At 49.4% G+C, this 26,503-nt stretch overlaps 2 protein-coding genes across 6 annotated transcripts in view; one reads left to right on the top strand and one right to left on the bottom strand.

Moving 5' to 3' along the window:
- Nucleotides 1–174: 174 nt before the first annotated feature.
- FKBP15 (FKBP prolyl isomerase 15) overlaps nt 175–26,503 on the bottom strand; it is a 27,924-nt gene continuing 1,595 nt past the window's right edge. Inside the window, exons 1-30 of one of the 5 annotated variants that reach the window (XM_027905112.1) lie at nt 25,877–26,020; nt 24,444–24,553; nt 24,062–24,140; nt 23,412–23,481; nt 22,334–22,408; nt 21,138–21,236; nt 20,585–20,734; nt 19,797–19,865; nt 18,552–18,695; nt 17,962–18,107; nt 16,895–16,943; nt 16,086–16,205; nt 15,753–15,852; nt 14,918–15,021; nt 14,160–14,253; nt 13,303–13,412; nt 12,851–12,961; nt 12,126–12,220; nt 11,411–11,513; nt 9,612–9,644; nt 7,933–8,104; nt 6,794–6,930; nt 6,390–6,545; nt 5,809–5,961; nt 5,395–5,487; nt 4,852–4,962; nt 3,937–4,044; nt 3,009–3,733; nt 2,511–2,601; nt 175–1,841 (exon numbers count right to left, since the gene is read on the bottom strand). In XM_027905112.1, coding sequence (XP_027760913.1) covers nt 1,767–1,841; nt 2,511–2,601; nt 3,009–3,733; nt 3,937–4,044; nt 4,852–4,962; nt 5,395–5,487; nt 5,809–5,961; nt 6,390–6,545; nt 6,794–6,930; nt 7,933–8,104; nt 9,612–9,644; nt 11,411–11,513; nt 12,126–12,220; nt 12,851–12,961; nt 13,303–13,412; nt 14,160–14,253; nt 14,918–15,021; nt 15,753–15,852; nt 16,086–16,205; nt 16,895–16,943; nt 17,962–18,107; nt 18,552–18,695; nt 19,797–19,865; nt 20,585–20,734; nt 21,138–21,236; nt 22,334–22,408; nt 23,412–23,481; nt 24,062–24,140; nt 24,444–24,553; nt 25,877–25,929 — 3,735 coding nt within the window. In that variant the 5' untranslated portion in view covers nt 25,930–26,020 and the 3' untranslated portion in view covers nt 175–1,766. Of the gene's footprint in view, nt 1,842–2,510; nt 2,602–3,008; nt 3,734–3,936; nt 4,045–4,851; nt 4,963–5,394; nt 5,488–5,808; nt 5,962–6,389; nt 6,546–6,793; nt 6,931–7,932; nt 8,105–9,611; nt 9,645–11,410; nt 11,514–12,125; nt 12,221–12,850; nt 12,962–13,302; nt 13,413–14,159; nt 14,254–14,917; nt 15,022–15,752; nt 15,853–16,085; nt 16,206–16,894; nt 16,944–17,961; nt 18,108–18,551; nt 18,696–19,796; nt 19,866–20,584; nt 20,735–21,137; nt 21,237–22,333; nt 22,409–23,411; nt 23,482–24,061; nt 24,141–24,443; nt 24,554–25,876; nt 26,021–26,503 lie in introns of those variants that run through there. The other 4 variants (XM_027905113.1, XM_027905115.1, XM_027905114.1 and 1 more) reach the window with 4 other exon arrangements.
- SLC31A1 (solute carrier family 31 member 1) overlaps nt 26,446–26,503 on the top strand; it is a 25,987-nt gene continuing 25,929 nt past the window's right edge. Inside the window, exon 1 of the mRNA XM_027905119.1 lies at nt 26,446–26,463. The gene's annotated coding sequence lies outside the window, so the exon portion shown is untranslated. The remainder of the gene's footprint in view (nt 26,464–26,503) is intronic.

The raw sequence follows: 26,503 nt of genomic DNA, 5'->3' as shown, positions 1-26,503 counted from the left end.
CGACACTGGCCAAGGAGCCAGCTGCTGCCCCGAGGAGCCACAGTCACAGCACAAGGGGCTCAACAGCAAGAACATGCCCAGAAGATTCCTAGATTAGATTATTCCTGATATTTAAACCACTTTCCAAGTGAGAGATGAAGTCAGACTAAAGTAAAGCCCATGCAAGGAAAAAAATACAGGTTTAATTGCACTTTATTCTCCAAGAAGTGAAATGCAAATCCCTCAGGTTGTCTGTTTGTAATAACAGGGAATGAGAAGTGGAACTTGTTAGTTATGAGCAATGACCTCCCCTGGGACAGTGCACGGATGGGGTCCAGAGGCCACATCAGGGCACCCACACTGGGAGCAGCACAAGGATCCCCAGAGAAAATGCAGGTTTCAAACATCATCAGGGGCAGCACTAACTCCTGGAGTGGCTCCCAGGAAGCCCCAGCTCAGGTACCTGGCACCAGGGGGGCTTTGGTCTCCACCCAAATTTCAGCTGCATTTGGCAAGTTGTGGCACTGAGGGTGTTGGGCAGGGACAGGCACCAGCCACACACCCCAACAGGAACACCCAGTGCTTTTTTGGGTGTTCTCCTCCTCTGGGAGGACCCAGACGGAGTTCCAGTCAGAGGTGATTAGAGGCAGTTGTAGAAACTAAATTGCAGTAGATTTAGTTCAAGCTGTTTCCTTGTATTAAGTGAAGGGAGTTACTTGTTTTAAAGACACCAAGGGCTGCTAGTTTAGGTTGTGTTAGTGCCAATGAGCGTAGAGTGAAAGTGCTGTGAGAGCCCCAGGCTGTTTGCCCAGCTCTGACCTCACTCCTTTCCCCTCTTGGCCCCCTCAGACCAAAGGGTTTTACCCCAAACTCCATCTGCCCAGCACAGCCTGGGGGAGGGGGTGGTTACAGCTTGTGTTCCACCATCCCTGTGCTTTAATTGGTGCTGTGATGGTCACCCTTGAACAGCAGCAGAGCCAAAGGCACAGGGGAGGGGCCGGGCTGCCTGCAGGGACTGTGCTGCTGCCCCCACTGCCAGGGAAACAGCCCAGCAAAAATCCCCTCAGCTCTGGCCAGAGGAGAAGAGCTGGCTGGGAGGTCTCTGTGAGCCCTGGGGGTCCTAATCAACACACAGCCAGGGGTTGGGCTCCTTCAGCCACCACCAGGTGCTGGTCTAACAGAGCCCTGAGGGTCAGCACCACTCCCAGGGCCCTGGCCCAGCACCACCTGTGCCACAGCTCTGCCCCAGGGCCCACCTGAACCACCTCAGCCCCCGGGGTCCCCCAGCTGCTTGTGCAGAGCCAGCGGCTCACAGGAAAACCCCTGTCTAGGGTCTGATCTCCAGCAGCACATGGCTCATACCCAGTGGTGAGAGGGTGCAGGGAATCCTGGAGCCACCCTGAGGATTAAGAAGTATTCCAAGGAGATCTTCACCGGGGAAGAAAAGGAGATTTTAGTCTGATTTTTTTTAACAGGCTGTTCCCCCTCCAGGGTCCTGCCAAAGCACTTCACCACGTTCCTACTTGCAGAGAGTCTGAGGTTCATGAATCCAGGGCTCAGGGCGGGGGACAGCAATAGGATGGCTCCTGCACTCCAACCCCTGCGTGTTTGGCAGCTCAGAGCATCAGGGCTGAGAGTGCCCACGAGTGCAACAGGAGCCACTGCTCCCAGCCCCCTCAGTCTGCAGGACTGCAGGGAAGGCCCTGCTCATTCCCAAGTGTCCCACTCGCCAGGTGCTCAGCGCACAGGAAGAGGCCACGCCCAGAGGAGACATCCCAGCCAGACCTTCATCCCAGCCAGTCCAGATCATCATCATCATCATCCCCAAACAGGGGTGCAGGAGGGGGACGCCCCTTCATGCTCTGCAAGGCAAACCAGAGGGGAACTGGTCAGTCTCAGCATCTCCTGGTGTTTCATAACTGGTGCCCAAATTGCTCCATCAGCTTTAAGGGGTTGGGAATGAGAAGCCTCATTACCAGTTTTTTTTATGGTTCACATCATGTCTTAACAGTTAGATTAGGTTTAGATTAGATATTGGGAAAAAATCCTTCAGGGAAAGGGATGTGAAGCATTGGAACAGATTGCTCAGGGCAGTGGTGGAGTCACCTTCCCTGGAGTGTTGAAAAAGTGTGGGGATGTGGCACTTGGGGACAAGGTTTAATGGTGAGTGGTGCCACACAGACAGCTGGACTTGATCATCTTAAAGAGCTTTTCCAGCCTTGAGGATTCTGTGCCTCTGTGACTCCAGGAGCTGCTTACAGGCTAACAGGGATCAGAGAGGGGCCAGACACTAAAACCCTTCCACTAACCTGGCAAGTCCCCTGACTTCATGCCAGCAGGAGTCTGTCATCACTCTCCAGCCAAGGGAACCCCCTCCCAGCTCCATCAGCAACCCCAGACACTCGTGATTTACACAGGGAATGGATGGGAAGCTCTGAGCTTCAGCAGCAGCCAACCAGGCCCCTACTGCAGTGGGGACGATCCTACAGCCAAGCTACAGGTCAGTGCCTGAACCAGGCCCAAATACATACCACTTCCTCCTCATCCTCCTCTTCAGAGGGAACTTGAGGCTTCAGTGGTTTAGGAGATGCTGTCTCAAAGAAGTTGTCATCCTCAAAGAGGCTGCAAGGAGATAAAGGATGAACAGCTCACTCCCAGAGGGTGGGACTTGGTTTTACAGGTTGTGTAACAGTGATGGCAAAGCTTTGTCACACAGGTAAACTTTTAAGGCACAAACTGTTCCCCAGTGCAGGGTGACACTGGGAGCTGGCAGCCTCCAGTAGCAGGTTGTCCAGGAACTGCAGACTGCCCTTGTGCTCCCCTAGGAATGTTCTCCACTGGCTCCACCACACACAGGGCTGTTCCCAGTGGAGCGTGCCCTGGCAGCCTGGTCTGTGCCAGCTCCAGGCTTGTGCCATCCAATGCCAGCACCCTGAGGGTGCGGCAGGCCCCCCACCCACATTGCCCTGCAACGGTGGCACAGCTGTGCCAGGACAGGGGCACTGTGGAATCCCAGTATCACACCTTACCTGGAATCTCCTTGCCTGGGGCTGGAGCCCAATTCCTGCTGTCCTGGGGCTTCTCTGGTGACAGCTGAGCCCAGCTCTGCTGTGCTGGACACTGAGGCAGGTTGTTCCTTCTCAGGGCCAGCTCCATCCCATGGCTCTGAGCCACTCCCTTCCTCCCCATTTAAGGGAGGAGGCTCCAAACCTCCCACAGCCTCCTCTGCCTTCTGCTCCACGGCTGCCACATCCACTTCTGGCTTGGCTTCTGGAACAGAAGGTTCTGCAACTTCTGCCTGCAAAGACACCCTGGAGGGACTGTGTTCTGGCTCAGCTTTCCCAAGGGGATTGCTCTCCTGCCTGTGCTCCTCCTCAGGAATTGGCTGTCCTGCATGTACAGGCCCTTTCTCAGGATCCAGGTGGGATTTGGCTGTGGGAGAGAGATGCTCCCCCTGGACCTTCTCCTCCTCTGCCACCCCATTGCTCCACGTCTCCTGCTCCTCCTCAGGAGTTCCAGGCCTGGCAGAGTGAGGAGCAGTCTTGCCTTCCTGCTCAGACACCCTGGGGCCTGTGGCTGTTTCTCCAGGATCAGCTGGGAATGCAACACTCTGTGCTGGGCTATTCTGCACAGACTCCTGCTGGTCAGTCTTTGCTCCAAGTGACCCCTTCTGTCTCACTGTTCCAGATTCCTCCTTTTCACTCTCATGATCTGGTTTCTCCTGCTGCCTGTTGAGCAGCTGCAGTGTCACAGTCTGAAAAATGGAGCAGAGAGAATGTGGGTTGTACCCTGAACACAAACCATCAGTTCCTGCACCACTCCCACTCCTGGGCTGCTTTGGCACCCACAACAAATTCTGCTGCCCATTTTTTTCAGACTCACAACAAAGATCTGAGTCTGCAGCCCAAGAATTGTTCTCCCACACCAATCACCTCGTGTCTCTCATGACTGTGGTACCTTGATAGTGTTCATGACAACCCCCAGCACTGTCCTGCCACTGTAGGTCTCTTCCAGCTCAAATTCACCCCGAAGGGACTGAAACACACTGTTCATGATCTTCTTGACCTGGAAAAGAGCAAGACAGGGAACAAAGATGTGCATCATTATCATGTGGAGCACTGGACTCAACATCAGGCCCTTCTCCAGGTGAAGGAACAAGAAATCCAAACACACACATGGTTTTGTAGAGAATCCACGTTTCAATCTCCATAATTCAGACACATCAGGCCAACTTAATTCAGAACCACTCTATATACACCAAACCCATCCCTCCCAAACTGAGGCAGCCTGCCCAAACCCAAGGCAGACTGGCACTTAGTTCTTCTTAATCTAAACCTCAAATCTTAACTCTCAACCAAAAAAAAAAAAAAAAAAAAAAGAAATCAAGCAACAAAGTGGGCAGCAGGAAGATGGAGAGAGACTATTTATAAGAGCATGGAGTGACAGGACAAGGGGGAATGACTTCCCACTGCCAGAGGGCAGGGTTAGATGGGATGTTGGGAAGGAACTGTTCCCTTTGAGGGTGGTGAGGCCCTGGCACAGGTTGCCCAGAGAAGCTGTGGCTGCCCCTGGATCCCTGGAGGTGTCCAAGGCCAGGTTGGACAGGGCTTGGAGTAACTTGGGCTGATGGAAGGTGTCCCTGCCCATGGCAGGGGGTGGAATGAGATGAGCTTTAAGGCCCCTTCCAACCCAAACCATTCTATGACTGATTCTAAGACAAGATCCCATCCTTTCTTCCTCTGTGGACTTGCCTACTAAAAACACGGCGCTCTGTGGAAAAAAACAGTATTTTTCCTTATATCAGCTCAAAGAGAATAAAGCAAGGTAAACAGATTTGCTTAGTAAGGAGAAGTAGTGGAGAGTCCAGCTCACTTCTTCTGTGAAGTCTGCAGGTGAGGATCCCTCCTGATCCCTCTCCAGGGCTCGGATCCGTTCTTCATAGCGAGCCTTCAGCACCACAGCATCTGCCTGCAGGGCTGAGAACTGCCAAGGGAAACCACAGTCAGAGCAGCTCCACAGCACCTCCACCACGAGCCTCACCAGGGATGGGGGATCTGAAGGGATTTTTACTGAGGTAAAACCTCGGTGGAGTTTTAAGCAGGGCTTTGACAGAACTGGCTGAAAGCAACAGCATCAAAACAAGGCCACTCAAGCCAACCAAACCCTTGGAGAGCCACAACTGTGTTATCAGCTCCTCAAGTAACACCAGGAATGGGTGCAGCATTCCTGAGATCCCAGTGAAGCAACGGCTGGTCTCCTCATTGGATCTCCTCTGGTTTGCTGCAGGCCAAGTGACATTATCCCTTCCCTCTCATACTCTGGAACTTACATCCTCGTTCTGCTGGACACAGGTGGACTCAGCCTAGTGATCCCTGAACTCCAGTTCCCACCCAGCTGCTCTGTTATTCCCTTTACCTTCTCTTGGATAGGCTCCAGTTCCTCCAAACGTTGCTGAACCTCTGACAATTTTTGCTCCTCTGCTTTTTTCGAGTGTTTTAGAGCCGTGAGCTGAAACACAAGAACCAGAGCCCAGCAGTTACAGCCCCTTGCAGTGTCACCCACTCCACAGCAGCTTCTGCTCAGAAACAGCCACTCAGGACAGTGCAGATAAGCGGGAGAGATTGTAGCTGTTGCTTCAGCTTGGCTCTCCCTCCTCCATGAGCCCACCAACCCACGGAACTGCACGTGCAGACACGTCCCACAGCCGAGACCAAGCTCCAGGACCACCAAGAAATCAAAAAGTCAAGTCACAATTAGGTGGGAGAGGATGTTCTTTACAGTTATTGGCTGTTTGGCATTCCATTTCAGCAATAAAGAGCAGCCCTCTACCTTCTCTTCCAGCTGGGCCAGCTGCTGCTGCAGGGAGTCCCTCTGCTCACACACCTCCTGGTACTGCCGGGCGTGCTGCTCCTTGGCCGAGGCCAGGGCACGCTCACATTTGGCTTCCCACTGGGATTCCAGCTCTGCCTGGATGAGTGACAGCTGCCCATCAAGTGAGAGAGATCATTAGGGACACACACACACCATCTGTATTTGCACAAGTGGTGGCAGCCTGGGGCTGGACATGTGCCCTGGGCTGGGACACCCACAGAGTGCAGCCCTGCAGCTGCTCCTGCCCACACCGCCCTGATCCAGCCACCACCCCTCAGGCTGGGCACAAGGTCTGCCTCACATTTTACATCTCCTGGCATATTTCTATGCAGCCTTTCCCTTCTCAGCAGTCCTGTATTCTTCTCTCTACTACAAACTCAAGCTGGTCCCTCTCCATTCCTCTGTTTGACACTAACCCCTTAATCCAAGCAGGTAACGCTTTCATTCTTCCACTACCTGAGCTTTTTTTGTGACTATTTCCTGCCTATTGGTTCCTACAGGCTTTCCAGACTTGGAGCAGAACTCCCCTGGCCCCTCACCTGCTCTGCTGCTGCCTGGTCAGTCGAAGTCCGGGCCTTTTTCAGCAGCTGCCGCAGCTTGTCCAGCTCCTGCTGGTACGACCTGCGTATTTCTTCCATCTCCTCCTCGGCCTGAGCTCTCTCTGACAGGGATTTCTTCTTCCTCTCTGCAAGATTCTGCAATACAGAACACACAGAATAGGCCAGACTGCACCAAAGCAGCTTCTCTTCCTCGAGCAGAAAGAAATTCTCAGAGCAGGGAAACCTTATCACAGTAAATCAGCACCAAGGATCTACCAGCACAGGGATCTTTGCCTGCCGATGAGTCAAGATTTACTTAACTTGCATATTTAAAAGCAAGAGCGTTGGGTTAACTTTCAGCAAACAACTGAAACCTCCATCTCTGGTGCTGACACTGGACATACCCTTTCCAGGGTCTCCTTCTCCACTTTCAGGTCCGTCAGCTCCTCCTCCAGTGCCGTGATCTTCAAGTCCAGCTGCTTCCGGCTCTGCTTCTCAGCTTTGAATCTGCTCTGAGTGTCCTCAGAGGCTTCCTGGAGCTCTGCAAAACCAGGGAAGGGTTCAGTGCTACACACAGCTGGGGGCTGATGGGCAGGAACAGTGTCTCCTGCACAGTGAAGTCAACAGCTCTGCTGGTGCCTGCAGGGGGGACTGAATTCACCAAGAGCTCCTGTGAAATGGCAACGCTTCCCACAGGATCATGAGTTGTTAAGGTTGGAAGAGGCCTTGAAGATTATGAAGTGCAACTGGCAATCCAGAATCACCACCATGTTCAGCACTAACCCATGGCTCCAAGTGCCACATCCTCATGCTTTTTGAATGCTTCCAGTGATGGGGACTCCACCACTGCCCAGAGCAGCCCATTCCAATGCTTAACAACCATTTCTGTGAAGAATTTTTCCCTGATTTCCAACCTAAACCTCCACTGGTACAGCCTGAGGCTGTTTCCTCTCCTCCTCTCCCTTGTTCCCTGGGAGCAGAGCCTGACCCCTCCCGGCTCCCCCCTCCTGTCAGGGAGTTGTAGAAAGCAAGAAGGTCCCCCCTGAGCCTCCTTTTCTTCAGGTTGAGCCCCCGTCCCCACTCCCTCAGCTGCTCCTGCTGCTCCAGAGCCTTTCCCAGCTCCATTCTCTTCTCTGAACATGCTCCAGCCCCTCAAGGTCTGTCTTGTTGTGAGGGGCCCAGAACCAAACCCATGATTTGAGGTGGGGCCCCACCCATGCCCAGCACAGGGGGATGAACCCCGCAGCTTTTAACTTTCCACCCCCTCATCTGTGGGTCCTCTCTAAGATGTTGGACAGAAACACCAATAGATTGTTGTACAAAAGGAATTCCCTCTGATAGAGGATGATTTGGCCACTTTCAGTGGTCACAAGGATGCACACACCCTCCAGACGTGTCAGAGCATCCATACCCTGTGACTGATCCCGGGGAAAGCAGGAGTAGATACCCCAGAAAAAAAAAAAAAAAAGGGAAAAACTAGGACTTACAAAAGAAGAAAAGGGACAGGAAGAGCTCCTGGGGGGACAGGCAGGAGCAGCCCTACCTGCCACCTGCGCCTGCAGCTTGTTGAGCTGCGCCTCGTGCCGCTCGGCCTCTTGCACGGCCGCGGAGAGCTGCTTCCTCAGGGCCATCTCCTGCTTCTGGTGGGCTGTGAGCTCCAGCTGCAGCTGGGACACCTGGGCTGTGGCAGCTGCCAGCTCCTCTGCAACCTTGGCCTGCAGTGCAAAATGGAGCAGGGAAAAGGGAAGGGAAGGAGGGATGCGTGAGGAGGAACTGTTCTCCCAGGAGGAGCTGATAAGGTGCTGGAGGCTTTATCAGGGAACACATCTCCACACTGAAGAGGCAGAGGTAACATTTTTTGCCATGTTACTGTGAGTTATTTGGCTGTAACCTGCCCAGACTGACTAGAAAGTTTCACGAGGCCACCAAGAACCTCGTCACCACGTTAATTCAACTCAGTGAGCTTTCCTGGAAAGCTCAAGTGTTTTCAAGCCAAGTACCAGTGCCTGGTGGCTCTGCTCAGAGTTTCCAGGCTATGACAACACCAAAGCCTGGGCTCCAGTATCTAGTTATCCTCCATGAGCTTACAAAACCCTGAAGAGCCACATAAAACACAGGCTTGTCCCAGCCAAAAGAGCACCTTGCCCCCAGAGCACACCTCGAGCTGCCCAGATGGGCAAGGCCAACATTTCAGAGCAGAGATTTCAGTCCTTTGTTGACCTGTTTAGATTCAGTATTGCTGAGTTCAGTGACTCACAGAAAGCCAGGCACTAGTACAGCTTGTTAGACCACTTGCAAACAACATCAGGGAAGGCTCAAGGCATTAAGACAAAGACACAAAGTCACGTTCCCAATCTCGTTGCACGACACACAAAATTCAGGATGCTCTGCAAAGACAGAACTTGCACAGGGAGCACCTCAACAGCTTCCACATCTGTGCCTGCTTTGAGATGCCCAGCAGGCTTTTACCTCCTTCCTGGTGAGTTCAGGACAACTGGATTTTCTCTCTGCTTTATCCCCCTAAGAGAATTCCCTTCAGACTAAGACCAACACCTTCTGGCAGAGAAGAGCTGCGAGCAAAACTGTTCCATCTCTGGTGAGGATGACTGTGTGCTGACCCTGAGGGCTGAGATACCACAGCATTCATTTTAGAGAGGAGGCAGCATTTCAGAGACTGGCTAAAACCAGATCTGCTGTCCTCTTATGTCCCCATAAGTGTCTCACTGCCAGAGTAACTCCTGCTAAAACCAAACCCATGGCATAGCTAAAACACATGGAAAGGTTATTTTAACACTTGCCTTTGTCTTCAAAGGCAAATAAAGCAAACACAAATGGCAGATCCTATGGCAGTAAGTGTCACTTCAGATGTAGTTTCTGCAGTGTCCATCCTAGCTCAGCTCCAGCTCTCAGGTACCAAGAATCCTGTGTGACCTGTACCTGCTCTGACAATAATATGATCACATCCTGTTTCTCCCACGGGGAGGTGGAACCAGCAGCAATGTGACAGAATTCTTGGAAAGGGCTCCCCAAAAAAGAGGGGGCAGTGGGGCTACACTGCCCGTTATATAAAGCCCTTTTCCAAGTGGAAATCGGTGCTAATGCAAAGTCTGGGCCAATTCTTGTCATGCCAATCAGTTTGTAGCTGGTTCAAGAGGAAGCTGGGCTGGCACTGCCTGGGGCACAACCATCTGTCACCTCCACAGTCAGCAGACACTGCCTCACCTGGTCCCAGCCCCGATCCACCGGCAGCATGTGCTGGGAAGAGAAAGCAGTGACAGGAAACAGGAAGGGTTAAGAACACAACTGGAAAGGCAGAGGCATTCATCAGCAGAAAAGCAAAATGCTTCATACAACAGGAGCACAAGACATGCCAGGGAAGCCTTTAAATTACTCCAAGACCTGCAAAAGCTTAGGCAGACAAAGGTAGTGAAGCCTGATGCAAAAAGAACAACTAAAGCTCATCTTCCAGGAATGTTGCACAGCACAGGGGTGGGACAGTCCTGCATGGGACCCCTCCCCAGCACTGCAGAGCTGGGGTGTTACTTTTGGTACACAAAGCCTTCCCCTAAAGCTGTGGTGTGCTCTGCCAGGGCCAAAGATCTGTAACCCCAGAACAGCACCTCTGGTACAGCTGCCTGGCCTGTGCCACCAAACAAGTGGGGGCTCCCTGTTTGTAAGGAAAGAATGGATAAAATAGCTTAGAATTCTCCTCCCTGGTTCTGTCTGTCCCTAGAGATCTCAGGGGCTGCAGTCACAGGGCAAGCTGGGTCAGACAAAAGGAAGAGGAAGGAATACCAGCCTTCAGATTTACAGTCAATACCCTCAGAGAACAAAGGGAAATCTTCTCCCAGTGCAAGTCATGGCTTTGCTGGTATGGCCTGAAGTCTGTCTGTGTAACATTATCACCCAGGCAGTGACTGCTGAATCAAGGGAGGGTCCTACTGAAGATGAGGCCCAAAAGATTCCTGAAGATCATCTCTCATACTTCCAAAAGATGATTCCTCCTCAAGTTACTTATTGTGCAAGCTGGATGCTGTCCTCACTGAGAGAAAGGAATTTAATTTATTATTTCAGTCTGACTTATTCCTGGTTAGAATCTCTCACACTCCCCACACATTATGGGTATGCAGCCTGGGCCCTGGGTGGAAAAACAGCCCCTGCTTCCCTGTCTGCTCACACCATGAGCAGCCATCCCCTGCTCTGCTCATCACCACATCTGGAAAGCTGCAGTTTGGGCCAATTTGAAGTGCACCAAGTCATGGCTCTCATGCACAGCAAGCACTTGCCAGCTCACATTTGAGCTGGGGGATGCACAGCTCAGCAGGGGAGCTCAGGGCAGCACTTGGTGCAGTTTAAAAAGCCAGTGCTTGAGAAAGCAGAGCACACACCATGCAGGGACAGAGCCCAGAGCCCAGCTGGGTTAGGCTGGCCTAGGTGGATATGCAGGATATGCAGCCATGCAGAAGTGCATTTAGCTGGTTTAAAAGCTGTTTCCCAGCAGTCCCTTTCACAAAACCACGATGTGGTATTGGTAGAAAAAAAACATCTCTTGATCAGTATTACAAAAAGTGCAAAACTGCAGTGAAGGAACTCCGGTAGGAAATAATTTTTCTTAAAGCTACATTCACTCTGTTTAAAGAGAGTGAAAAGTTAAACAATTAAACAGAAGGAATTAAAAACTCTCTCTGCAACTAAATAAATGAAGTATTTGGAACCCCAAAGCCCTGTCACACACAACTCCTCAACACACTGGCCATACAGCTGCACAGTTAACAATAAATCAGGCACAGGTAAATCACTTAACATTAAAGTTATGACAGCATAAAGACCTACAGATATATCCAGCTATATATGTGCTGCTTTTGTCATGAAAGCCAACAAAATATTCCATTTTTTTCTCAAAACAAAGTTGAGAACTATGGTTGCCTTAAAAGACAAGTGGCTTAAGCCTTGGCTAAGAAGGTTCCAGCATGTTTTAGTGCAACAACCAGCCCTTTCCTGGCTGCTCACGTCACCATTACCTTCTCCTGCTCTGCATGCAACACTCTTGCCTGTGTGTTCTCGTTTGTTGTCTGCAGTGAGTGGTTCCTCTGCTCCATCAGCAGGTTACTTTGCTCCACATACCTGTGAACAGGGGAGGCTCCATGAGCATTTCTGTAAATACACGACTTGGAGCAAAATGTTCATTCAGAAGGGTGACGTTTCGAAGCACAGAAGTTCTGTTTTCCTCATGACAAGTCCCATTTTGCATGATGTCCTGCACTAAGAGTCTGGTCTCAGAGGGGTGGAATGGGTGTGCCTGGCACAGAATTTATCATCTGGGGTAAGTGCTTTACCTCTCTGCACTGTATAATGTTCCTATCACACAGTCAAGAGTTTTGATAACTTGGTATCAGCTCCACTCAACCAGGGACACCACATTCCCTACAATTCCTTCCACCTTACTAAGAAGCCAGCAAAAGTCAAGCAACACCCAGAAGCAGGGCAAGTGTCCTCAAAGATAGCAGGAGAGCTTTTTCCCCCCTTTTACACATTCACATTTACTGTAAATCCCAGCTTTGGAGACAGGCCCTGCAGAGAAGGGGGAGGGGGAACCCCCACAGTTCTAATACCTTAAAAGAAATTTAAAAATACCAGAATGTGGCTTTATCCTAAAGAACACCTCTGTTATGGCCAACTCAGTGTAAGTTAGAGAGTGTGCAAACGCAGAGAGGCTGCTCCCTCTCCCTCCCTTACCTCTGATTGCGCTCGATCAACTCGCTGATCTTCTCATTCTGCTCCTCAATCCGACTGCTCTTCTCAAAGATCTCCTGCTTCAGCCTCTCGTTCTCCTAAAGCACAGCCCAGCATGAACATTCACCTTAAAGACTTCCCTGCAGCAGTTCCTAACCCTTTGTTTTGTAGAGATGCAGGGCAGTGGTGAGGCTCATTCCCTTCGGGGGGACAGCCCAGGAAGGCTCCGTGCTGTGCTGAGCAGCAATCCTGGCACAGGGCAGTGGCTCTCAAGCCCCACTCCAGAGAACGTTGTCTCTGCTTGGCTTTTTCACCCACAAACCCCAGGATTGTAAGGCTGCTGTCTAGAAAAGCTCAAAAGCATAGGACTAAGTAGTGAAAACCACAGGTAGGTGGTTGTTGCAATGCTGGTACTTCAGCTGTGACACTGCTCTGCAGGATGCTGGGGGTCAAGGCCAGGATGGTTTGAGAAGAGGCTGAACTTCTCTCACGTGAACTTTTGCTATTAAATACCAACAGCTCTGGCTCAGAGAGCACCCAAACCCCAAACTGCTGAGGAGCAGAGGGGTGGAAATCTTCTGTGTGCCTCGCACTGGTTTTGGACGTGCAAAAGTAGATCACATGGGTGGATGGACATTTGGGCCAAGCCACTATAGCTGTTCCCATTGGGAATAACAGTGGGATCCAGTTCCTGATGGAATCAGCCAGGCCAGGCTGGCCACGCTCACCTGGATGATGCGCTGGATGTTGCTCATGATCATGGAGGCTTCCATGGTGACAGAGGAGATGCCAGGCAGCAGGGAGCTGTTGGCACTGCTTTGTTTCTTCAGCTCCTCCACCTGCAGGGACAGGACGTTCTTAAGCTTAGAATGGGTGTAGGGAAGAGTCAGACATGTGCAAAGAGGCATTTCCCTGTTCCTCTGCAGGGTACAGGCTACTGAATCCACTGTGACACCTCCTGAGGGGCAGGGAATCCCCCCAGACAATAAATCATATAAAAGAGTAAGAGAGAGCACCTTTCCCCAAGCCTTGGCTTGCTCATAGCAGTTGAGCTGCTACCACTTCAAGGCGTGATCAGATTGGAATTTTAATTAGTGTGTCACCTACAAACTTAACAGAGCCAACTCCTCAGACTAATCTGGAGAGCACAACAACAATGTCACTTCAGAGCCATACACACCTTGGCAGCCAGGTGATCCATTTTATCCACTACTTTGCTCACAGCCAGTCTGATTTCAGTGTTGTGCTGCCGAGCTTCTGTCATCAAAAAGGAAGTAACATCCCCAGGAGCTTGCAGGGAAAGGAGAGAGATCTACAGTCACAAGGGGAAATGCTTCACAGTTTGAAGCCTGCCACACAGGACAGCCACTCTCTTCCCAGAAATAAAAAGGACGTGGTATTTGGAAAACTAAAATTGCAGGTATTTCCCAAATAACACCAACAGGCAGGTTGGTGAGCACAGGAAATTCTTGAGCCATGTGACAGCACTCAGGTCAACAAGAGCAAAGCCCCCCAAACACACTATAAAAGCAGAGGCACAATCAAACAACAGGAATGGAAGTTGGCTCCCAAAAACTGAACTGAAAAAAAAATCATGCTCCGAGAGAAGCTCAGCTCAAGATTTTACCACCTAGGATTGCTTAAACGGTTCTTTAAATGCCTTTAGCCCTTCCCAGGTTGTGCTTTTTAGTAATTCTTTCCCTGGCTGGTAGAAGAGCTGTTTGCTATTAATTATAAATATAACTGGAAGCACCAGCTGTAAAATTAGTAGTATCCAGTCTTGGGAAGGCACCTAGAATTTCCATCCCCTTTCACACTGCACCAAGTTCCTTAAGGTAAGAAAAAGATGGATATTTACTGGTGAAATTTTCACCTCTATTTGGTATTAAAAAATAAACATTTGTGAAACAGCACGGCATTAAAGATGGGATGAATATGTATGTGTACAGTTACTAAATCTGCTACTAAACCATCACTACAAACAGTTTACTGCAGGTGTTGCAGCCCTCTGAGAAGGAGATACTTTTCAAAACATACCTTGGTAAGGGGCAGGATACATCTGGCCCACAGGCTGGAGCTGAGAAGCAGATGCAGCAGTTTGGGGGTAAGCAAATGCCATCCCTGGATATGCCTTGCAGAACAAGTTCAATAGGTTAGGATTGTGGGTGTATTGGTGTTTTAGTATTTCCCCCCATCCTCACAGTCCAGTGGCTTTCACATTTTAAGCCCAAGAGCAAGGATGATGTTTGGAAAATAAAACCCCAAGAACTAAGGAGCTGGAAAGTCAAATTACACACCAGTCACAGTAAAGGGAAAATAACAGTCACTCTTCTTGCAAGGCTTAGATATGTGCTGAAGTTGGCACAGCTTAAAAAGTTACCCTCTTCACTCAGAGTTAAGAAAAGCATGGCATTCTCCATTTGTGAGAGTCAAAGATGAGCCTGTGAGCACCTCACTCTGAAGTTATGCCAACTTGAACACAAGGCTCAAAAAGTGCAACACAACTTTACTGCTCCTTGCTCAAGTACTGGGAAGGTTTTATTGTATCCACTACAAAACCAGGTATCAAACAAAGCCTGGTTAATCCTCAGTTCAACTTTAAGAAGCCATCAGTAAAGAGCAATTTAGCTCTTTTTGATTAAATTCTAAGAGGCATGTGATGGACACCTGAGTCCCAGGAAACAGCCTGGAATTCTCATCCTTACGTGCTGCTATGCAGTCCTTGCTCCCAGCAGTGGAGAGGGCAGTAGGGCTTGGGAGAAAGGACAGAAGTGCCAATGATTTCACGTTGGTACCTGAAAGCCCTGTGCTCCTCCAGGCAGAGCTGAGTGGGGCTGGATCGTTGCAGGAATTAAAGCAGCAGAAGATACTGAGGGTGCAGCACCAGATGCTTGAGGTACTGCAAAGGAAGAGAGAAATTCAGGATAAGTACCTAGAAATTAGTCAACTCACCCAGTGTGAAATGGAAAAAAAAACCAAAACAAAACACAACAAACAAACAAAAAATTAAATAAAAATTCAAAAGACAAAATTTAACACAAGCCTGTCTGCAGCCTTGTGAAAATTAAATCCAGTCAAGCAAGTGATAAAAGGTCAAGAAAAGAATAACCTTTCACAGAAATCCCACTTCTAGCTACATTTAGACAACCCCTTTTCACTCAAACAAAGGTAGCTCTGAAGTTTGTTGACACAAGATGTTATTCAGGCTGACTCTGAACACTGCTCAGCTGACCAGCAGCTGATGTGACTATTCCCTCATGGGAAGACAAGTCAAGCCCTGCTGCAGAGCCAGTTCTCTGCCCCCTTCACTCTGATTTCCATCATTTCTAAAAAAAAAAAATTGCTGTTCAATGGGAAAGGATTTGTAACATCTCACTTAGAAGTCTCAGTGCCACCCCGGCACACATGGGGACAGAGCAGCCCACACGTGGGGGTTGCTCTCCCTCAAACAGGATTGTAGGAACATGAAGAAACACTCCAAGGACTCAGTTTCATGCTTCATGGATAAGGGTTCCTATGGAGCTGAACATCAGCAAGCCTTATCAGAAGCTATCTATAAACTCCTGGAAGGAATCCTCTGTTCCTGCAGCCTGCAAGTGGAGTGTCCCCACGGCAGCCCCAGCACGTTACCTTGTGTGGACACCGTGGGCAGCACTGCTTGAGCTGGCTGGGAAGGTCTCATGGCAGATGGAGCCACTGGCTGGGCTGTCCCTCTCAGTGTATTTGGATCCTAAAAACATTCTGCACGTTACAACAGATGCTGAAGAACAGGCAAACAGTCTGAGCCCAGGAAGGTCTTACCCAACCAACCCAAGAGAACTACCAAGTGGAACCTTTTGGCCACAGAACCAGAGCAGACCTTCCCAGGACCACAGGAGAGCCACTGCTACAGATTCCACTTTAAGCAACTCCCACTGTAGGAGAAGCATTAGAAAAGTGCCACTGCTGTGGCTGGTGATGTACCTCTATTTCTGAGTCACTGGAGTCCAGCTGACCCCCTGCTGTCCCAGCGAGGAAGGGCAGCATGGGCTGCCCCATTTTGGCCATCCGAGAAATCAGCTTTGCCTTTGCTACATCTGGGTTCTGAAAGAAACATTTACAGCTACTGTCAGGCTTTTCAGGTATTACAGACACGTCTGTCAGGATTGCACACTTATAAATTTATGATTTAATAATTTTGGCTCTTTCATTCTCTCAGTGATGTGAAGAACTACTTTTCAAGCACGCAGGATAGCACCATGAATTTGTTAATCTGGCTTGCTTTATATACCATTCTTCTGGGATGATACTGCTGGCACTACATAGAAAAGTTTATCCCTGCACAAAACACAGCAACAAGAAAAAAATGTGTGCATTCAGGAAGCTTTTTCTATCCTGAGGCACACACACAAAGTCTTCTCATGGAGCAGTACAAACATGTCCCAGTTACTCTTTGTTATCCCTTTAAAACCTGTCCATTCATCCCAAAGGACAAGCAGCCTTGTGAACATCCACACAGTCAAAGCACTTTGCATTTAGGAGTAGAAACTGGGACCGAGGTTCTCAGGTCCTGCTCATCACAGAATCACTATGGTTGGAGATGACCTCTAAGGTCGAGTCTAACCATTAATCCTTTCAAAAACAAGGCACTACCCTGCTCTCAGCAAGGGGAACATTCCATGTCTTGCTTGCACGATGCTCACTTTGTCTTAAGCAATACCCAAAGCTAAGCTGAAACCAAACAAGCTTCCCTACTTAAGGCTTCTAATTAATTAGGCAAAGCCAGCACTTACTGCGAGCTGCTCACTGATGGAGTTGGACTTGGCCCGCACAGCTGGTTCCCTGCAAAGCAAACAGGGGTGTGTTCATACTGGAGACATCCCAGGGGAAATTCAGGATCCAGCATTCTGGATTTAGAAATACTGGTTTTCCAAGGGGAAGGTGTATTTGACATTTTTTTGTATCTTGAGCACTTCACTCCTGGGAGATTCTTTACAACAATATCTGTAGATATGTTCAGGACATGACTGTGGACAAGTCTCATGGCTGTGGAACAGCTGATTGCAGAAAGATGATTTTGCTGATTGCTGTAACAGCCACATTCTGGCACAAACAGTTTTAACCCCAAGTCCAAAACCAAACTACTTGTGGCAACAAGAGGAGCACTTATTTGGACTCCCTGAAAAGGGTGAGTGACCCTTTTAATTTAAGAAACAGATCATAGAATTGTTAAGGTTGGAAAAGACCTCTAAGGTCAAGTCCAACCATTAACCCAGCATTCAGCACTAACCCATGTCCCCAAGTGCCACATCTCCATTTTTGGAACACCTCCAGAAATCGTGACCCCACCACTGCCCTGGGCATCCTGTGCCAGTGTCTGACCACCCTTTTAGAGAAAAAAATTTTCCTAATATCCAATAGAAACCTCCCCTGGCACAACTTGAGGCCGTTTCCTCTTGCCCAGTTGCTCGTTACTTGGGAGAAGCGCCCAACCCCACCTGGCTACACCCTCTTTTCTGGCAGTTGTAGAGTGAGAAGGTCCAAACTGATGACTGTGCTGCCAGCTGAGATGAGACAGCTGCTCTAGCAGCACCCACACAGCTCAGTCACACCAGATCTCAGCAAGGCTGTGGAGGAATGACCTCCTTCATTCAAGCCTGTCTCAGTTTCTTTAAATCTGAAATCAGCAATCCAGCAGAAAATTTCCCCAAGTCCTGTTAGCCAGCAGCTCTGCCCCACTGAGGGCACTGGGCGGGCACACAGAGGACCCAAATGATGTGTTAGAGCAGCTTTGTGACACATTTTTATGGGTACTGCCATCTTTAATGCCACAAGTTGTTTTAACTCTGCTGCTTCTTACCCAGGCTTTGGAGGGATTGTGGAGGGAGGCATTAAACCAGTGTCTGCAGAGAAGCCATCCGAGCTGGGGACTGGAGAAGGTGCAGGAGAATCCCTTGAACTCACACTCAGTCCATCTGAAGCAGAGCACTCCTTTGCCAGCTTCACCTTAGAAAAAACCATGTAGCAAAAAATATGATTTTCTTTGGTTCCTGGAAAGATTCTCAGCAGGTTGTTTTTTTGTGATCTTACTCTCTGTCGAGCTCATGCACCCCAAGTAAAAGCAGACAACTGATTCACAGCTGGAGAAGCTGAGTCTTCACATCCTGTCATTCCTCCAGGAGTATTTTGTTTTCCCAAGTGACTAACAAATGAGACAACTAAAACATCCCAGGACAGTTACAACAGACGTGTCTTAGTGAACAGCCTGGAGGGATTTTCTGGGTTTAGGGTTCTGGTTTGGGTTTGTTTGTTTGTTCTTTAATTAAAGATACCCGTCTTCCCCAGGTGTTTGGTTTATAACAGTTTCTGAGCCAACAGCAGGTTCCCACCTTGCAGACACCCAAGAGCCACACAGAACATGTAAAACAGACTCTGGAAGGAGACACTCACCCTCTTGACCTCCACCTCAAACACCAGGGTAGAGTCTGGAGGGACACGACCAGGCACTCCCTGAGCCCCGTAGGCCCATGCTGGGGGGATGATGAGGTACCTTCGCCCTCCTTTCTTCATCCCCATCATTCCTTCTTCCCAGCCCTTTGGTTTTCAGAGACACAACAGAAGAGAGAGCAACAACTGGATCAGTGACATTAGTTTCTTTTAATTACCCCTATAAAGACAACTTCAGGCAGCAGTTATAGAAGATTCCAAAACATGGAGTTGTAAAATCCTATTTCTCTTCAGTCTGCAGGACTAAACCTTTGTCTTACTACAAATCATAACAGCCAGTTATAAACTCCAACATTAACTCAAGAATAAAGATGCAGATCCACCAGAGAGTGGTGACCTCTCTCAGCATTCTGGGAAAGAACTGGACTCCACATCACTGAGAGCTGAATTGCTCTGGCTGGATTTGCAAAGCACCCAGAGAAATCAGTTGTAGTGAGGGGGATGTGGAAGTCAGAGCAATGCAAACTGCACTGGACAGGATGGCTCTGACAGCCAGGCAACATTAATAAGGTACAGGTTAAAACAAAATAAAACAGAAAAATAACATGTCTTCAATAAAGGACAACTTGTAACAGGTCATATAGGAATTACTCAGGTAATGGAAGCGACCTGAACAAAGCACCTCTGATTCAAACCCTGGGTTTACGGAATAACATAAGGGAGTATCACACCCCCTGGACTGAAAAATGATCACAGAGTCAACCCCTCATGATCTGACTGGGAGGGTGAAACCACTGGCAGCAGCAGAACTGCCTTGTCCTAGGCCAGCCTAAAATTTGTCAGGCATCTCCACCCTCCCCTGCCCTCCTCCAGGGTGTATCTGATGCTCTGCTTCCGAGGCACAACGAGCAGGGAAGGACCCAAAGTTCTACTCTCAAAAAGAAATTCTCCTTTAGGAATAGGGTTCCCTGAGAACAAGGGAATGGATTCAGTGACTTCCAGCAAAATACAGACAAAAAAACTTCAGGTCTTCAAAATAGGAAGCTTCCTTTTTACCAAACAGGGCAACTTCTGGTGTTGAAAAGGAGAGTGGGCTGTGCAAATTAGGAAGAAAAAAAATCTGAGTGAGCCAATGCAACAGAGTGTTTTCTAATAAATGAAGCTGAAATAGCAAATATGAATCCTGATCTTCAGTAATTCCCAGCTCTGAGATTTCAATCATAAGAATGAAAGTGCCAGAAGCTGTACCTTGATGACCTTTCCAGATCCCAGCTTCAGCCTCAGCAGCTTGTCTTTGTTAACGTTGGAGTCAAACACCTGCAGAGTTGAACAACAACACAAAATCCATGGATTTCCCAACTGTTTCAAGGTCCTGAATGCTACTTTACACATTCCCCAAACTTCCAGAACCTCTGCTTGCATGCTATTTCCCATCACACTGCTTTCAAAGTTAATTCTCAGCCTTAAGACAGTTTGGCACAGCTTTTGGTCCATTTCCTGAAGTACAATTTCACGAAGGGAATTGATAGCTGCAGACTCAGACTTTAGACCTGCTTTAGGACAGGACTGGGTCAAGTAAAACACTCCCCAGCATTAAATATTCATGGTGTGAGAGTGCCTATGGAAGTTAAGAGCATTTCAATCACCTCCTCCTGAGCAGTAATGGTATCACAGAACCATTAAGGCTGGGAAAGCCCTCTAAGATTATCAAGTCCAACCATTCCCCCAGCACTGCCACGTTCACCACTAGCCCATGTCTCTAAGCACCACATCCAGATGGTTTTTGAACACTCTCAGGGATGGGGACTCCACCAGTGGCCTGGGCAGGCTGTGCCAAGGCTTGACAACCCTTTCAGTGAGGAAACTTGTCCTGATATGCCAGAATCTCTTTATTATTCTATAGGTAACACAAATGACCTCACTTACAGCGCCACAAAGGACCAAAATACACCTTTAACACCAACACTATGCTGGAGGTGCAGGTTCCTCCCAGGGACTGTCACACTCACATCAGGAGGCAGCAGAAATGTCTTTACCTGTCCCAGCCCGTTGTTCTGGAACAGCCAACCCGTGTAGGCAACTTCCAGAGAGTCTCCTGCTTCTACTCCCTGCCCTTCTCCAAGCAGGAGATCCTGGTAGAGGACTGACTCAAGCACTGGGGAGCTGTTGCATTTGGCAATGCACACCTGCAGAAGGAAAGCCATTAAACCAGAGGCAAGTCCCACTCATTACCAGTTTGATGTCTTCCTTACTGTACTGATCAAGCCCAGGTTAGAAGTGCACTCACAAGGCATTCCATGTTTCCTTGTGCTGAATTTTGCTGATTAAATACCCCCTGCTCTACAGAAAATTGGTCTTACAGTACTTGAGAGGCTTGATCAAAAATCCCATCAGAACTAACAGGCTCCCTTGCCTGTTTTAATTAATAAACCCCAGACATCTGCTTAGGAAGACACTCAAAGCTGAACCTCAGTGAAAAAACTGACACAGAATCCTCCAGCCAGAAAGGTGCTCTCAGAGATACACCTTGATTTGCCCATTTTTCTAAACAGTCCAGCAAATTCTCCCTGGCCCAGAGGGAGCAGTTACCTGTTTGCTGAAATCCATCGCTGCCTTTTCAGATTCAAACATGATGGACCAGTTTTGCCTCTGATCATCGTAGAAGGTGCTGTAATTGTTGGGTTGGACCTGGGGGGAAGGAAATCAGTCCTATGAACACATTAAATGCGTTCGACCAAACTAATAAAAAATCCACATCCTAAAGCAGCTTAAAATAAGAGCTGCTGAAATTAGGCAGAGTCAGAGGAAGAACCCTGCTGTTCTACTGCCCAACTTATGAATGCACAAATTAGCTTTTATTTCTGTGCTTATTATTGTGGAAGAATTATTATAACTCAAACACTTGGGCAAATATAAAGTTCTTCAGAGATGCTGCAGCTTTTATGATGTGGGGAACCTTTCACAAGCTTCTCTGAAGCTCAGTTCATAGTGTATATTTAAGTGTATCTATTTTTCATTGATATTATTTTTAGACTCCCAAAATCAATTGGAGAGGTCACTCTTTCCTTACTTCTAAAAATCCACATCACCAGAAGCTGAATACATAACCCATTAATCCTTTAAAAACGTGCTTATAAAACTAGAAAGCAAGGCCACAAACTAAAAACCTGGTCACAAAGTGGGACTGAAATTCTATTCACTATTTCAGAGTGAAATTTCCATTTATCAAACCAAGAAATTTCGCGTCATCTGATGACAAGCTAAGAACAGCAAACCAACACATCAATTTTCTGTAAAACTTGCAGAAAACAACTTCCTGAGAGATCCCATTTTAGGGCTTACACTGCTCCAGACTGTTCTCAAGAGCAGGAAAATGCTGAGTGTCAGTTTTCTGGGAGAAAACATTTCCCTGCTGTCATTTCCTTCTGCTTACTCGCATCCTCTCAGCCTCTTATCTACAAATCCTCAGCAAGAGGAATTTTGTTCTGTTTGTATCCATTGCGGGGCTGCAATCCCCAGAACACCTCCTGTGTGATCAGAGGGAATAATTTACCTCCTACAGGTGATGCCCTTGGTTGTGGAATGCACTGAGGAGGTGCTCTGGAAGAGACAGATGGAACAGCCTCTTGTGCAATGCAGGAGGAGGAGAACAGTCCCTGTGACACCTCCTGCTCTGTCAGTCAGATGTTTGATCTCAAAGGTTACAAACCAGGGCTTAAGCAAGAATTTCAGTGTTTGCTGAGAACAGTTCCTATCCCTGAGCACTTTCCTAACCCAGAGCTTACCGTGAGGACAAAGCCTGGGTGGATCCTGGCAGTTGTGATCTGCTGCTGCTGACTGATGTAGAGGAGGATCCTGTACTGGATTCCACAAGGAGTTGGGCAAGGAGAAAGAACAAAGAAGCAGAAACTCAAAACATTTTCAATTCCAAAGCACTTTGTCAAGCCCTGGGGCCTAAGGCTCAGTATTTATTTGTCAGATAAATAGGACCTTGCAGCAGCATTTTTCACAGCAAAAATACTTAATATAGTTTTGTAACACCTATTAAATCTGCCTTATTTTCAAGGGGGTTTTATTTAGCTGCAGGAATCCAAGCGATTCAAACTCATTATTTTTAAATAAAAAAGATGCTCTAACTAATTCCACATTTTTCACAGTTACGGTGCAAAAAGATGGTGCATTAACCCTTCCATACATACAACCCACCACACATGGCATAAAATAGCCATGGGACCACTTAGCTTGGGAAAGATGTCTAGGATCATAGAGTCCAACCATCCCCAAAGGAGAAGCAACATAGGGAGACAGCATGAATTAGGAATTGGGGGGATATGAAACATCCCAGATACCAACAGCAAGGACAGATGAGAGTTTTCAAAGTCCCTTTTAAACACACCAATTTTTTGGGCATCTCAGTGTCATGTTCTTAGAAGAACACTTGGAAGGAGAGATATTTTTGATACACCAGAAGGAGAGAGAATTTTGATACAAAACTTAAGCAAAGCTTTTCTGCACTACTGGACAAAATTCTCCTTTATACTGATTTCCACGTGCACAGATTTGTGATCCAGTTGTCAAAGACATCCTGAATAAATACCAAAATCACTTCCTTCAAATTGGAAAAGGTGCCTGACACATTTCAAACTACTTCAGGCACAAGTTGTAAGAGGTCTCACAAACCCATGGCCTGCAGGAAAGGTGTCACCCAGGTGAACAGGTGGGACACAAGAAAACCCAGGGGACAGGAAGGCAACAGGGGAACTGAGACCTCAACACCAGAAGCAAAGACATCCTGGAGAGCTCAGAGAAACATCACCTCCCACCAGCAAACACCAACATGTCAGAGAGGGAAGTGTTTCTCACCTCTTTGGCAGCGTGGTTCCCCACTACAGCTGCTCCATACTTGCCCTGCTTCAAGTACTGCCCGTTTGCACTGGAAGACAAGGGAGACATTCAGCTGCAGAGCTGCCCCTGCCTCAGATTTCTCTTTACTCTTGCTGAGTTTTAATTCTTTAATTCCTTTAGACTTCAGGTCCCTTCCCTCAGGCCCAAAACGTCAGGCAGCCTTGCTTAGCTGGGAGACACTCCTGCCTGCCCACAGAATAAAGAACATTATGGAGTTGGAGTTGAAAGCTGCTCTTCTCCCAGACCCAGGGCAGATGAGTTTTTACATGATGGCAGCAAACAAACAGAACTTTGCTGCTGCCCCTCTGCTCATGCCTCAGTTCTGGAATGCCTGAGACACAAGCCTCTGGCAGAGCTGCCTGAAGCAGTGCAATTATCAGCCCAGCATGCAGCTCCAGCAACAGCCACATCCAGCCCTTGCTCTTTATCTCACCCAGAGCTGCAGCAACTGCAACTCCTCCCGAGCAGAAACTTGGACCTGTAGCACTTCTACCACACACAGACACATCTGTAAGCAACAGTCCCCTCCCCCTCATGCAAAACTATCTCCCCTGTGTGAGCAGGGAGCTCCAGAGGCACAGACTCCCCCAGTCCCACCGGACACTCACTATCGGTAGGCGAGGACCGCGGTGGCCACCAACACCGCCGGGGCTGCCGGGGCCACCGGAGCCTTCTGGGGCTGACCTGCTGGGAACAAACACCAGGAATGTCTGTTAGTGGCACACAGCTGGGCTGGGACAACACCACGACACGTTCCACCCACCTCCTTCCCCGGGAGAAACAACTCCAGGAGAACATTAATAAAAACAAAGACTCGCGGTCCAAATTTCGCTCACCCGAGGGAACCCCAGCGTGGGAGGGTACTGAAGGATAACATAATTCAGGAAAACTCGGTGAATTATTTGCATTGCTGCTCTTCCCAAGGCCCTCCTTCTCCCCACACACACATCCAGCTGAGTTTGTTCCCCACACTCCAGCCCAGTTACTCACCAGCCGCTGCCTGACCCTTCTTGGGCTGCTTTGGGGCAGTGAACTGGAAGAATTCATTGCCCTGGCCTGAGACTGTTTGATCCAGACCAAAGAGAGAGGCCAATCTGGCACTAGAGAGAGAAATAAAATCATTTAAATCTTATTTAGTTGGTTAGAACTTGGTGCCAAGAACACCAAGGTTGGGGGTTTGATCCCCAAATGGGTCATTCACTTAAGAGCTGGATTTGATCCTTGTGGGTCCCTCCCAACTCAGAACATTCTGTGATTTAACACTGACTTTACGGATAATGAACACCCTTAGTTAGAAGTTCTATTAAACACAAAGTGTTTACCATCACTTCAGAAATAAATCAACTGCAGGTTAAGTTGCTCTTTAGCTAATTAGCCACTTAATTTGTAATAAGCAGAACTTGTAGATGGAGGAGTTGGGGAAGTGGCACAACTGTGTTTCATTTCCTCAAAAGAAACTGAGGGTAAAATGGACCGAAACTACACAAAAAAAGGAGTTAGTCTGGAGCAATGACTAGAACGAGCCTCACATAAACCAGCTTATAATGAACAAACTGTTCAGAGAAGCCACCTCTTGAAGTTGTCTTCTTTAAATATCCAGGACACACGTTCTCCCATCAAGCTTTAAAATGGCAGAAGCTCTCCCAGCTGAGGGCAGAGAGTTTATTGCTGGAGGTTGTTCCTTCAAGAGATGTTGTTTGCAGTTTTACTGATTTAAGACTTGCTAAGCTCAACTTGCTCTTGGTATCGTGGGATAAGGGAATAATTTAAAGGGCACCACCACTGTCAGTGCACCTGCAGCAACTTACAGGACCTGCTTTAAACAAGTAAATAAATTTGCTAAAGAAAGAGGGTTAGTTTATAGGAGCTGTTGAAAAGAAGCTCGTGGAAAGGGGTGAGGAGTGGGCAGAGCTGGAATTACAACTGCGAGGAATCTTGGAAGTGGCAACAAGTCAAAGGATAGAATAAAACCTGGATGTGCCACACATGGGTGCGACACCAACAGAAACAGAAAGCAGCCCCAAATCGGCACTTTCGGGACCTGCCACCGACCCCTCAAGGAAGCGAAAACGCCGATTCCTCTCCCGGTACCGGCAGCGACCCCCGGGCGGCCGCGCCTCCCGCTCCGGGAGGGGCTCCCCGGGCACTGCGGGGTCCCCCGGGGGGCTCTCGGGCCCCCCTGCCCCGGGCACACCCGGGGGGCCGCACCGACCCCTCCGCGGGCTCCCCCGGCACCGCGGGGCAGGGCACACACCCGGGGCTGAGCCCCGTCCCGGCAGGGCAGTGCCGGCCCCGGGTCCCGCAGGCCGCGGCCCGCCCCTCACGGACACGGGCCCTCCCTCCCTCTCTCCCTCCCTCCCTCCCCGGGGCCGCGGCCTGACCGGCCAGGGCAGGGGTCCCGCCGCAACCCCCCCGGCGCTCACCCGCTGGCCGGGGACAGGAAATCCGCGTCGTCCTCCTCCGCCGGCCCGAACATGGCCGGGACCGGGACCGGGACCAGGAGCGGGACCAGGAATGGGAACGGGAATAGGAACGGGCAGCGCTTCACGGCCCGGCGGGACCGGCCCGGCGGGAGGGGCGGGGCTTGGGGACACGTCACAAGGGGCGGGACTTAGAGAGCAGGGAAAGTGGGCGGGGCTTAAAAAGGGCGCTTCGGAAGAGCGGGACTGACCGGGGGCGGGGCAGAGGCGGGGCTGGACGGGAATAGGCGTGGCTTAGTGGAGAGGAACGGACTTATAGGGGCGGGGCTTATGAAACCCATTGACGGGCGGGTGGAGTGAGAGGTGACGTCATGGGGCGGGGCTTATCGGGAGAGCAGAAGGGGCGGAGCTTTCCGCATACGTAAGTTGACAGACACATGGGGGCGGGGCTTAACGAGACCCCTCCCTGAGAGAGGCGGGGCTTAGCGGAACAGGGGTGTTGCCTTGAGGGGGCGGGGTCGACCCCTGGGGAGGCGGGGCTTGTGCCGGGGGGCGGAGCGGAGGCGCCTCGGGCTCGTGGCGGTCGCGCGGTGAGTGACGTGTGGGCATGGGGGGTGTCTCGTGCTCCCC

Source organism: Empidonax traillii, unplaced genomic scaffold (genome assembly GCF_003031625.1).
Source record: "Empidonax traillii isolate 1590-97213 ecotype Southwest subspecies unplaced genomic scaffold, ASM303162v1 scaffold1123:size177737, whole genome shotgun sequence".
Classification (NCBI taxonomy): Eukaryota; Metazoa; Chordata; class Aves; order Passeriformes; family Tyrannidae; genus Empidonax; species Empidonax traillii.
This window is presented reverse-complemented; position numbering and strand designations above follow the sequence as displayed.